A 14,174-nucleotide genomic window follows, 5' to 3' on the forward strand; every position below is an offset into this window, starting at 1 on the left:
TATGCCAACCTATTCTCCCCCAGCAGGGAGTCATTTAGAGCAGAGGTTCGCAACCTTTTTCTTGCTAAGGCCCCCCTCAACATGCTATAAAAACGCCAGGGCCTAGTGTGGTGGGGGAGGGAGGGAGGAAGAGCACAGGGTTCCTGCCCCAGGGGCACCCTTGGGCATAGGCATAGTTTTACTTCTATTTGGGGGACAGGGGGCAAGGGCTTGCGGGGCTTGAGCCAATGCCACATAGCAGAGTCCAGGGAGGGAGTGCCACCTCCATCCCCTGACTCACTCAGGAGGCCACCCAGCCTGTCCAGGCTGTGGGGGGACGCAAGCAAAAATATAATTCAAAGTGGGGACTCAATTCAAAAAGTTTTAAAAAGCTGCTCAGGATGCCGGGAGGGAGTAGCTAGGGGCTGTATGCAGGCAGGGGGTAGCTAGGGGCTGTGTACAGGCCAGGGGGGATCCCAGTGCAGCTCCTGGATTCCGACCCTGCACCATTCCCGGCTGGGGTAGGGGGGCCTGGGGTAGGGTGAGCAGATGTCCCAATTTTATAGGGACAGCCCTGATTTTTGGGTCTTTTTCTTACATAGGCTCCTATTATCCCCCACCCCGTCCCGATTTTTCACATTTGCTGTCTGGTCACCCTAGGCTCGGGGGAACTGGGTTTCATCTGCAGGGCTCCGCGCCCCCCCTGAAAGGGCTCACAGACCCTTAGGGGGCCATGGACCTGCAGCTGAGAACCACTGATCTAGAACAAGAAGAGAGAAGCTCCCTGCTCTTAGTTCAGGTGCCCAGACCAGGACCTGGCACAGCCCACAGCAGCCCAGAGCTGCAATTGCAGGGAAAATCCTGTTCAGCCCTGGGGCTGGAGCATGCTCAACGCATAGGGAGTCTGAGGAATTTAGCTGCTAAAATATAACAATGCTCTACTGAGCATGTGTGAACTCAAGTTTTTTCAAAGGCCTATAAGTTGGCCAAATTTGGACAGGTATTTTTTGTTGTTTAAGGGATTGTTTATAAAAAGGGATGGGAATAGGTACTTCCCAGAAACGAAGGCCACCCCCTCACAACTTACAAAACATGGGGCAATGGAGCAGAAAAAATACCAGAATTTAATGTGGGCAAAATGTATTTTCCACTTGTTCTTTGAAAAGGCTGAAAGTTCTGGCTTTAAAAAAAAAAAAAACAGCCTCAGGCAGACACCTGGGATGGAAAATATCAGTCGAACTGGTTGAATGTTCAGCAAAGTTATAAGCAATTGAAAACAAAGTCATTTATTGGGAAGCATCAGACACCCTTAATAAAAGGCCATGCTACCAGCCCCGCCTAGAATCATTTGCCCTCCAGCCATCACCAAAAATTAACACTTAATTCAACCCTTACCACAGAACTCCATCCAACTGACTTGTTCAATTTTGAGCTTCCTCAATTTGTCAAGAGGATATTCCTTTGTATTCAAATTCAACTGAAAGAACCACTATTTAGATACATCTGCCAAGTTCTAAATTGTTCAGGTAATTTGCATTTGGGTACAACTATAAGTAATTTAAACCTTTACACCAATTATTCCTTCACCAGAACACACAACGATTTATTAATACCTTCCAGGTTATTTCTGTCCTTTGCTGCACAGTTACCAGACGTCTCTATTAAATATCTTGAACTTAACTTTCAAACTAAGATATAAACAACTATAATTCAAGGTCAGAGTTGCTTAGAGGCAGGCAGGAGGGATTAGGTCACCAGTGGAGCTGACCCAGACAGTTATAAAGGCTGTAAAAACAGAAACATTTTATTTTTAAAATGAGATTTCAACAGGCATCATGAGTTGGCAAGGCATATTTCATTGCATTCTGAGTATGGTGACCTTGAAAAACAGGGTTTGACTCAGAAATCTATACTAAGCTAAGTGTAGTGAAGACAGAGCACCATAGCACCTTAAAGCAGCTCCTCTTCTCTATTATAACATCTCCTGAGAAAACAAACACCAGATCAATCTCATTTTAATGGAACAGATTTTATGATTAACTTTCTCATGCCCTCTAAGACCTTGGCCACAACCTTCATCATCTTCTCGCTTCACCTACTGCAAACCGATGTGGCCTCCTTACACCATCCTTAACTGGCTCCAGGCTATTCAGAACATTGGGGCCAAACCCATCTCCCCCCTCCTCCTGTTCTGACCACCTCACCTCACTTTATTAGCTTCCTCTCCACTTCCACGTCAACTTCAAGCTTTGCCCTCATGTTCCAGACTATTTTGCAAAAAAAAAAAGTCTGCTCCTCCCTACATCTGATTTCTACCCAGTTTCAACTTCCTTTGCTCATGCCAAGCCTCCCTCAAAACACTTCAGTTTCCTGCACCAAGAACACATACTACACCTGATGTACTAGAGCAACTGTAATAATAATTTACCACTTTGATGCCCCTTTACATATGCAAAGCACTGTGCAAACACTGATTGATCTCTACATCATCACTATGCTGTATTATCCCCATTTTACACACGGGGAAATGGAGGCAGGGAGCTGCAGGGACATGTAAGGTTGTCCAAGAAGCCCATGTCAGAGTCAGACTAGAGTCCAAGAATGCTGACACTCAAGCACGCTCTCCTTCCTCCAGACCACACTGCCTACTATCGGGATTTGAACACTTTGATATGTCTATACTAGGGCTGTCAGTTAATCGCAGTTAACTCGCGATTAACTCAAAATTAATCGTGATTAAAAAATTAACCGCGATTAATCACAGTTTTAATTGCACTGTTAAAGAACAGACTACCAACTGAAATTTAAATAATTTTGGATGTTTTTCTACATTTTCATATATATTGTATTCTGTGTTGTAATTGAAATCAAAGTGTATATTATTTTTATTACAAATATTTGCACTGTAAAAAAGTATTTTTCAATTAACCTCATACAAGTACTGTAGTGCAATCTCTTTGTCATGAAAGTTCAACTTACAAATGTAGAATTATGTATAAAAAAGCTGCATTCAAAAATAAAACAATGCAGGCTCTAAAATTTTAGAAGTCCATTCAGTCCTACTTCTTGTTCAGCCAATCGCTCAGACAATCAAGTTTGTTTACATTTGCAGGAGATAATGCTGCCCGCTTCTTGTTTACAACATCACCTGAAAGCGAGAACAGGCATTCACATGGCACTGTTGTAGCTGGCGTCGTAAGATATTTACATGCCAGATGCACTAAAGATTCATATGTCCATTCATATTTCAACCACCATTCGAGGGGACATGCATCCATGCTGAGGACGGGTTTTGCTTGATAACAATCCAAAGCAATGCGGACCAACTCGTGTTCATTTTCATTATCTGAGTCAGATGCTATTAGCAGAAGTTGATTTTCTTTTTCGGTGGTTCGGGTTCTGTAGTTTCCGCATCAGAATGTTGCTCTTTTAAGACTTCTGAAAGCATGCTCCACACCTCGTCCCTCTCAGATTTTGGAAGGCACTTCAGATTCTTAAATCTTGGATCAAGTGCTGTAGCTATCTTTAGAAATCTCACATTGGTACCTTTTGTGTTTTGTCAAATCTGCAGCGAAAGTGTTCTTAAAATGAACAACATGTGCTGGGTCATCATCAGAGACTGCTATAACATGAAATATATGGCAGAATGCACGTAAAACAGAGTAGTGGACATACAATTCTCCTACAAGGAGTTCAGTCAAATTTAAATAACAGTTTTTTTAACGAGTGTCGTCAGCATGGAAGCATGTCCTCTGGAATGGTGGCCAAAGCATGAATTTTAGCACAAATGAATGTTTAGCATATCTGGCAAATAAATACCTTGCAATGCCAGGATCAAAAGTGCAATGCGAATGCCTGTTCTCACTATCTGGTGACATTGTAAATAAGAAGAGGGCAGCATTAACTCCCATAAAAGTAAACAAACTTGTTTGTGTTAGCGATTGGCTGAACAAGAATTAGGACTGAGTGGACTTGTAGGCTCTGAAGTTTTATATTGTTTAGTTTTTGGGTGCAGTTATGTAACAAAAAAAATCTACATTTGTAAGTTGCACTTTCATGACAAAGACTGCACTATGGTACTTGTAGGAGGTGAATTGAAAAATACTCTTTTACAGTGAAAATATTTGTAATCAAAATATATATCTAAAGTGAGCACTGTACACTTTGTACTCTGTGTTGTCATTGAAATCATTATTTTTGAAAATGTAGAAAACATCCAAAAATATTTAAATAAATTGTATTCTATTATTTTTTAATCGCGAGATTAATCTTTTTAATCGTGCGACTAATCGCAATTAATTTTTTTAGTTGCTTGACCGCCCTAGTCTATATTATACTATACTTATCTAGGCATCATAAATTGCTTCAACTTTAGTTGCACAACTGCAAACAATAAAACCTGCAGAACTAAAGATTGTATGTTTTGGTTATATCCTAAAGTTAGACATAATAAAATTTGTATAGCACTCCCTCTTCCCCATACTTTCTGGATCTGAAGATGCTGCACACCTGAGCACCTTGAAATCCAAAAAGGTGAAAACAAAGAAGAGTAGGTACATTTATTTTTGTATGAAATAAAATTAACAGTTTTAGAAAACATCTTTCAAAGAGATATTCCCCCGTCATCTTGAAAGTTTTTTGAGTGTTCCCTTGAAAAACAAACTGGTAAGTGCTAAGCACAGACTCTTAGAAGGATTTTTCATGCTTGAGGCAACACATATCACAACATTCTGTTTTAATAAATCCTCCAATAAAGAATACACATGAAACAAAAAAGTGAACTACTAATTTAAAACAGCGTAATTTACATCATTGGAGAAGGCTACCTACTACTGAAGTCAAATATTGATTGATAACTGCTTTGATTGGTCCTGCTTTGAGCAGGGGGTTGGACTAGATGACCTCCTGAGGTCCCTTCCAACCCTGATATTCTATGATTCTATGATAGAGGAAAAACATGGTTCAAAGCCATAGGCAAATTAAGACTTGAGAGGGAAAGGGCATTCATTTCCTGATGTACTGAACAGTTCCTTATTCTGAACAGGTTTCAGAGTAACAGCCGTATTAGTCTGTATTCGCAAAAAGAAAAGGAGGACTTGTGGCACCTTAGAGACTAACCAATTTATTTGAGCATAAGTGAGCTGTAGCTCACGAAAACTTATGCTCAAATAAATTGGTTAGTCTCTAAGGTGCCACAGGTACTCCTTTTCTTTATTCTGAACAGTTTTTTATGACTTACTACAAAAGGAAAAATGAAAAAAGCAATTGTAGATAAATCACAATGACTTAAAATAAGGAAATCAATAGGTATTTCTGAACAGGGTTCAGACACATGCTGCCTCCATCAGTCTCTGGAATATAGAAGCCCCTCCACCCTACAACTCACCAACATTTCCCGGGCTTTATAGTGATTTGAGGTTAAGAGAGTTTATCCCCTGACTTCTAACTAGACTAGGTTAGAGGTCTGGACACAGTGAGGATTGCAAGGCTTCATTTTACCAGATCATTGTTAATAGGTCAGCTCTATGGGCCAGATTCTCAGCTGGGGGAGATCAGCACAGCCCCACTGAAGTCAACACAGCTACACCAGTTTCACCAACTGAGTATCTGACTCTGTATGTTTGTTACCTCCCCTTCCAATAACATAATGCAGTCTTACATGAGAACCAAGCGGTGAGGAAATTGAGTGATTTACACAGACATTACTGTTTACTTATTCGTACACTGAGTGCATGGGCACCATTAGTAAACACTATCCTCTATTTACTTTCGATCTCTGGTACTGGTTATATTTACAATCTTAATCTCAAAGCCAAGGCCACTGTCGATGTTAAGGGATTTTACTTTTAATCCCTACCACTGCTACCACAAATTCATCTCCACCACCAATACGGAGCCTTCGCCTAGACAGGTATCTGGCTACCCCAGTTGATGTTAATGCTGCACCAGAGCAGATCAAACCAACAGAATGTTTAAAGCATTTGCAACAGTCGGTGACCTGTCTACATTAGGGCTCCCAAATCCCTGTTCGCAATAGTGGAATATTTCCCTGGGGTCTCACCTCATGGACAGATCTTTCAGAAAAATTACAGAATCGTAAAATCATACTATCCATGCACATGGGCTTCAGCTTCACCTGTCATTTCACTGTAAGCATGGTACACGGGCTAGTTTAACATTTACTATTCTACTAATCACTGATGGAGCCACCTGGAGAAGCGTGGACCCATTCATTACTAAACAGTTCCACTCCTGAAACTGGCAAGTTTAAGTACTGATAGCTGAAAAACACTTTCTTATTGGATTTTGTAACTACTGTAACTTGGGAAAGAACCTGGTCACAGAGGACGACACAAAACACCCCAAAACACCTGCTATTTTGGAGATACATGACTAGGATCCTCAAAAAGAATATGAAGCCTGATCATTTGTATTCCATTTTACAGCAATTTCAGTAATGCATTATTACATAGTTTGAATTTTAGCATATGGTATAGATTGCTTATTGCGGATTTTTTTGTTTGTTTTTTTAATTGACTCAATATTGTTACATCATATGTACTTTGTATCTGTAACCATTTACAAATCACCTATAAAGCATTTAATAAGTAGTTCAACCACCGAGTTAAATATTGCATATCCAGCTGTAGTAATAGTAGACTTTAGAAAAAAAATTAAAAAACTTTTTAATATACCTGAATTCATTTCATCGGTCGAAATCAAGCTTGCTTCCTGTGCGAGGTCCTTTAAAAGTCTCCTACGCACTTGTCTTTTTTCCCTTAGCACATTTTTGAAGTTGTTGATGCACTTGTTCAGGTAGATAGTCTCTGCACACACCTTTTCAAGGCTCACGGGTCTGCACTCCTTTGTTTGCTCAGGTAGAGAGCTAGCATCTGTCACTATCTCACCAGAAGGTAGGGACTGTCCAGCATAAATCTCCGAGTCAGAACTCAACACCAAACTAGGGACAGGAGACTCATGAGGGACAGGTGGAAGCCTGGAAGGAACAAATTGCATTTGAACTACAGCTTCACTGTTGGCAGACGTGTTGGCCTGGCTCTCAGAAGACTGACTGGGGGGGCTTTCTGTAAAGTTATCAGAGCTACCACAGACACCTACACCACTCAGCGCAAGTCCACCATCATGTTCCATTTGGAAGCTGGCATCATTTTCCAGGAGGACTTCAGAGTCACTGGTCTCCAGCTTGTGAAACACCACCTGTAGAGCTGATCTAAAATGATGAATAGCTTTCCCAAGTTTGTTAGTATAAAACTTCATGTCCACAAGATCAATGTTATCCTGGGAATGGTCAAGAAAATACTGGGAATTTTCTAACACATCCCTAAAGACCTGGTCAGTTTGATCTTGGTCATTCAGATCTATCTGGACCATATCTTTCAGCGTATCACTACTATCAGCTAGTTTATCTGCTGTGTGAACACTGCTTACAGTTGTAGCACCCGTAGACTGCTCTTCCAAGAGAAGATTTATTTGCTCTGTACTGAGGAACTCAAGCATGGTGTTACCGTCCATTTCATTTTCTCCTGTAGTTATTCCCTCAGCTTTGTCCTCCTCTAAAGGGGAAGAGCAGTTCTTAGTCACATTTTCAGCATCAAGCCCAAGTTCTCTTCCATCACATAAAGCATGTATATGGCTGGTGTGATCTGAGGTCTCTGGGGAGTGGCAGGAATTTCCTTCATCTGTTTTCGGCAAACGAGTCACCTGAAGAGTTTGCTGAGGTGTGTGGGAAACATGGAGAACAGGCAGAGGAGAGTCACTCTTTTGTGAAGTTTGCTCATTACAGTTGTTTATAATTTGCGATACTTGCCCCATTTTTATCTCAAGTTCAGAGATCAAGTTACTTTTCTTAGCTAAGGTTGACTTGTGTGTAAAACCAACTCTCTCCCCTAGACACTGTGTTTTTCTACTTGTGTTTTTGTACCTAACCTGGTAAGATTCAGTTTGAAGGTGTGCATCACCACCAGTTCTTTGAGCCTCTTCATCACAGTTCAGAGAACTCCAGTAATTTTTCTTGAGGCCAGGCTGCAGTAATGAGAGTGGATCTGCTCGGCAGCCCCTTTGGCCAGTCTGTTGGTTTTCCTCTTCGCTAGCAACAATCCTGACCCCCGTGCTTTGCATGAGAATAGACTTTTGTAAAATGAAATCTCTTTGTTCAGGGTTTGCAAGTTTCACAATTGCTGGTCTTGGTACTAACGGTTTGCCTGGAGTTGCGTTTGACCTATAAGCATCTTTTATGTACTTACTACACTGGATACCATTCAAGCAGTAGTACTCAGACAAAAAGCTGCAAATGAGCTCCATAGTGTTTTCACCATCTTGTTCTGGGATACCATAAAAGTATAACACTGGTTCTTCCTTGCGTACAGCTCTGTATGCCTCCCTGGTGTGTGCGACGTGAGAGGTTTTGGCAGTGGAACCGCTCTGTAAGCCTTCTATCTCACTCAAGACCGTGTCTACACAGCTGGACACTTCATCCACTGAGCCTTTTATCAAGGTAAGGTGTTGCCGGAGTTCTGCAATCTCTGTCTGGATGCGACTTATCCCCTGTAACTCTTTAACAATGTACTCAATCACATCTGCAGAATGGTCTCTTGGTGGAAGGCTATTACTGTTGTATGCTGGAAGCTTATTTTCATTCTCAGTGCTCTCTCTCCAACTCATGGTAATACTAAGGGTAGAAAGGTCCTGCCCCTCAGATATTACACCCTTGCTCTGACAAATAGGCTGCATAGTACCCTCAGATGATATTCCTCCTAAGTCTTGCTGATTCCGTTGAACTGAGCATGGTATTTTTACACAGCCATCCCAGTTAAGTTCCACGTCACCAACACAGACGTCACTCATCTCCCCAGAACCATTTCTCCTGTCCTGAGCAAAGCCCACTCCAATAGGAGAAAATTCAGTGCTTGTGGATTTCCTCTTTATCCCACAAACATACATGTCTGTTTCAATTTCTACTGGGGAAAGCTGGTGACTCGGACTCACTGAGATCTCATTTACTTGGCCTTGCAGAAGTCTCTTCATTTTGTCCCTCAGATACAAGTGGAGTCTTTGCTTCTTGAATTGCTTCCTGGCCAAGAGTTTTTAGAACAGATTTTCTGTGCAGAAGAAGAATATCGTGTTCTGGCCTTTTCAATCTACTGCTAACAAACATCAGCAGCAGCCGCACCTGTGTTTCTCCATAGTACAATATAGCAGTACAAGCACACATCAGTCACTGCCCAACGCGCACACGCCCATCCAGGGTTTATTCTTTCATGGAGCAGCTACCAAAAGAGAGGAAAATATTGCATTCCAATCAGAAAATACAAGGCAATTTTCCGCATATAATAAAAAGTAATCGCATCCACAAAAAGCCAGTTAGAAAGAGGATCTATTCTTTCAAATGTTCCTACCATAATGCACTTATTTCAGCTGTTGAACTGACAACCAGTTCTACGTGAGGCATTCTTTAATAAAGCAAGTGTCTCTCCCTCTCTACCTCCCTTTCCACAAGGAGGAAAAAAATACCAAAGAATCCAAAGCCCTCTGACGAGTCAATGTGTGACCATGCCTTTTCTACAGCTACAACTGCAAATCCCACAAAAGTAGCTACCCCTTCTGAATACAAAATTCTATCCCAAAATACGAAGGATTCTCTTTCTGCAGGTGTCCCTTCTCCCTGGGCCCACCATCTTCACCCTTTCTTGCTTCAAAAGGGAAGTAAGATCAAGTTTAAATTTGCTCAGTATCAGCAATCCCCAAGGAATCACTGAGATTGACATAATGCAGCAGCAAAGACTGGATGATAGTTTTGGGACTATAAAACTCTTTCATTATTTTAATAATAAATGTTAAAATAAGAAAGTAACACTAAAGAAACATGCAAAGCTTACAAGCTCCCAAATTAACCTACATTTAATATATGCCATATACAGATTATGAACAAACTGACTGATCTGACAGGATGATGTCATTCTTATTCCAGTTCTCTGGATTTTACACTGGATCATTCCAGGATCACACCCATCCCCCAGAAAGGAAATTAACACTGTATTATCTGTTTAAGGCTCGTCTGACCCCCATTAGCGTAATATCTGAGCACCACACAGTCCCGGGGCTTGTCTCCACAGCAAGGTACTGAGCAGCAAACCAGAGTGTGGCTCTAAAGCAGTGTGACTCTACATTCCCTTATGGACACTGCTGCAGCATGCTGAGAGTCTCGGAATGCCATCAGTGCACTGTAGATTCACACCCTGACATGCCGCACAGTGACCTGCCATGTAGACAAGCCCTTAGTGTCACCTCAGCATCCCCATTTTACAGGTGGGGGAACCAAGGCAGTGAGAGATACGCTCAAGGTCACACAAAGTATGTGTCGAATAGGGAATTGAATCTAGGTCTCCTAATCTTCAGGCTAGTGCCTTAACCGCTGTATTATCCCTCCTCTCCCAGGCATGTGCTCTAATCAGGACAGCATGTGGCACAGCTGGTCAGTGTAGGAGCAATACTAAATGCCTCTCATTTTCTAATCAATATTCAGTCCTAGAACAATTATTTTAAACAAAAATAATTCCACAGTGCATTGAGACAAACAGCACATAATGAATTACTGAGCACAACATAAAAATGGCCATACTGGGTCAGAGCAATGGTCCACCTAGCCCAGCCTCCAGTCTCCAACAGTGGCTGGTGCCAGATGCTTCAGAGGGACTGAACAGAACAGCGTGATTTATTGAGAGATTAATCCTCCATCATCCAGTCCCAGCTTCTGGAAGTCCCGCTACTGCCTAAGTATTAATATTTTTACCAACAAATAAAGCCTTTGGGGTGCAGTTTTAGCCCATACACCAGTTTCTGAGAATGAAGGCTTACTGTAATGTCATTACCTCTGAGTGGGAAGTCTAGAATTCTTCTGTAAAAGCAGGGGAAGGGAGAGTTAAAGGGAGCTTCTCCTCTTCTTTTGAATTACCAGCAGAGTAAACTCAAGCCTCTCCTACACTTTACACAAGCACTTAATCTCCATCCTGAAAGCTCAACACAAAGCTAACCTGGTGCTTGGCACAACTGCTATGAGTCTCATACATGATTCAATCCACAACAGGGATCTCCCTTTGCTTCATTTTGATGCTACTTAGCTGAGCAGCACCAGGTCAACTGCTTGCATAGCGAATCACAATCTGAGCTTTTCCCAGGGGGTCTTTGTAAACACACTACACCCCACCTCCTTTGGAGAGTAGCATGTACTCGCTCTGCAGTACTCCTAGCCAAGAGAGCGGGCCCAGTAACTGATCCCATATATCTCTCATTATGTGGCTATACAGTGTACTAACCATAGGAGTATCAAAATGCTTAATTTTATTTGCACTGAGGTTATGGCCTGTCTTAGGGCCTGACCCAAGGTCCCCTGAAGTCAGGGGGAGCCCTTTCATAAAATGAGGGGCAAACCCAAAGTTCATTGAAGATGTATCTTTTAAAAAAAAATCAAAAAAAGTATTTACTTATTTCAATTTACAGAGTACCTATCCAGAGCTCTATATGTCTACAGCAAAGCTGGGCTATGAAACTCATTCCCATAATACATCCCCCTCTAACTACACCCCACGACTATAACTGGTCCACTTTTTCATATAACATTCTCATTTTTATTAACCATTTTCTAATATTTTCAATTAATACATTTTGGTTTTGGTTTTACCCTTCTGCTTTTCTTCAGGAGGGAGGATTCCTTACATCTGGACAAAGCGATGCTTGCCAACACTCACCTTTGTATTAATTAGATCAATTTACTTTGCCATAATTAAGGTTGTGTATACTGGAAAGATACTTCCACAGTTGTATCAGCACTTTAGTTTACAAATCGCATTATTCCATTGGTGGAATTTAGCATCCCAATGTAGTTTTCATTCCAAAATGTAACATGCACCTCCAAAGAGGCTAGTCAGACAGAGTTATGCTGAAAGATAAAAGTATTCCCATTTCATAATTTTTTGCACTCTTCTTAGGAAAAAATGTTTTGGTTTAATAAAGTGAAAGTGTTCAGGCCCTAGTCCATAAAAAATGTAGCGTTTTTCTTTTTACGATTTAACTACTCCCTCAGGGAGCTGCACTGACCTAGGAAATAACGTTTGTTCAGGCTATATTTCTCCATCAATTACGTAGTTACCTCTTCAAGTCACTTAAGAATAATCTTTTTAAACACTAACAATTTTTAAATTACTCAGGCACACAGTTACAGAGATTTACAATGTAGAATGTTAGTCTCTCTGTGGGGCAGAAGAAAGTAAAGATAAAAAGTTGTGGCTTCTTATGTACATGAGCCAAGTATCATACATATCAAGTCAAAGTTGCAGGAACTATCAGAAGCCTGCATCCCAAGAAAGGGGGGGAAATTCATAGGCAGGAGTTGTAGACCAGGCTGGATGAGCAAGCATCTCAGAGAGGTGATTAAGAAAAAGCAGAAAGCCTACAAGGAGTGGAAGATGGGAAGGATTAGCAAGGAAAGCTACCTTGAGGTCAGAACATGTATGGATAAAGAGAGAAAGGCCAAAAGCCATGTAGAGTTGGACCTTGCAAAGGGAATTAAAACCAACAGTAAAAGGTTCTATAGCCATACAAATAAGAAGAAAAAGAAAGAAGAAGTGGGACCACTAAACACTGAGGATGGAGTGGAGGTTAAGGATAATCTAGGCATGGCCCAATATCTAAACAAATACTTTGCCTCAGTCTTTAAATAAGGCTAATGAGGAGCTTAGGGATAATGGTAAGACAACAAATGGGAATGGGGATATGGAGGTAGATATTACCACATACGAGGTAGAAGACAAAACTGAACAGCTTAATGGGACTAAATCGGCGGGCCCAGATCATCTTCACCCAAGACTATTAAAGGAACTGGCACATGAAATTCCAAGCCCATTAGCAAAAATTTTTAATGAATCTGTAAACTCAGGGGTTGTACCGTATGACTGGAGAATTGCTAACACAGTTTGTATTTTTAAGAAAGGGAAAAAAAGTAATCCGGGTAACTACAGGCCTGTTAAGTTTGACATCTGTAGTATGCAAGGTCTTGGAAAAAATTTTGAAGGAGAAAGTAGTTAAGGACATTGAGATCAATGGTAAATGGGACAAAATACAACATGGCTTTACAAAAGGTAGATCATGTCAAACCAACCTGACCTCCTTTGAGAGGGTAACAGATTTTTTAGACAAAGGAAACGCAGTGGATCTAATTTACCTCGATTTCAGCAAGGCATTTGATACGGTTCCACATGGGGAATCAGCAGCTAAATTGGAAGAGATGGGGATCAATATGAACATTGAAAGGTGAATAAGGAACTGGTTAAAGGGGAGACTACAACGGGTCACACTGAAAGGTGAACTGTCAGGCTGGAAGGAGGTTACTAGTGGAGTTCCTCAAGAATCGGTTTTGGGACCAATCTTTTTATTACTGACCTTGGCACAAAAAGCAGGAATGTGCTAATAAAGTTTGCGGATGACACAAAGCTGGGTGGTATTGCCAACACAGAGAAGGACCGGGATATCATACAGGAAGATCTGGATGACCTTGTAAACTGGAGTAATAGTAATAGGATGAAATTTAACAGGCAAAAGTGCAAGGTCATGCATTTAGGGATTAATAACAAGAATTTCAGTTATAAACTGGGGATGCATCACTCGGAAGTAACAGAGAAGGAGAAGGACCTCGGAGTATTGATTGACCACAGAATGACTATGAGCCGCCAACGTGATACGGCCGTGAAAAAAGCTAATGCGGTCTTAGGATGCATCAGGCGAGGTATTTCCAGTAGAGATAAGGAGGCGTTAGTACCGGTATACAAGGCACTGGGGAGACCTCCCCTGGAATTTACTGTGTGCAGTTCTGGTCTCATGTTTAAGAAAGATGAATTCAAACTGGAACAGGTACAGAGAAGGGCTACTAGGACGATCCAAGGAATGGAAAACCTGTCTTATGAAAGGAGACTCAAAGAGCTTGGCTTGTTTAGCCTAACCAAAAGAAGGCTGAGAGGAGATAGGATTGTTATCTATAAATATATCAAAGGGATAAATACCATGGAGGGAGAAGAATTATTTAAGCTCAGTACCAATGTGGACACAAGAACAAATGGATTTAAACTGGCCATCAGGAAATTTAGACTTGAAATTAGACGAAGGTTTCTAACCATCAGAAAAGT

General features: G+C 41.3%; 1 protein-coding gene across 6 annotated transcripts in view; it reads right to left on the bottom strand.

Moving 5' to 3' along the window:
* The window catches only part of UNC13B (unc-13 homolog B), a gene marked incomplete at its 5' end in the record, with an annotated part of 380,494 nt that overhangs the window by 177,333 nt on the left and 188,987 nt on the right, over nucleotides 1-14,174 (bottom strand). The window contains one exon of one of the 6 annotated variants that reach the window (XM_084628795.1): nucleotides 6,675-9,024. The exons of the other annotated variants lie outside the window; for them this stretch is intronic. Coding sequence (XP_084484921.1) covers nucleotides 6,675-9,024 — 2,350 coding nt within the window. Of the gene's footprint in view, nucleotides 1-6,674; nucleotides 9,025-14,174 lie in introns of those variants that run through there. 6 annotated transcript variants of the gene reach the window in all.

The sequence above is a fragment of the Lepidochelys olivacea genome, assembly GCF_965140295.1.
Source record: "Lepidochelys olivacea isolate rLepOli2 genome assembly, chromosome: 5".
Classification (NCBI taxonomy): domain Eukaryota; kingdom Metazoa; phylum Chordata; order Testudines; family Cheloniidae; genus Lepidochelys; species Lepidochelys olivacea.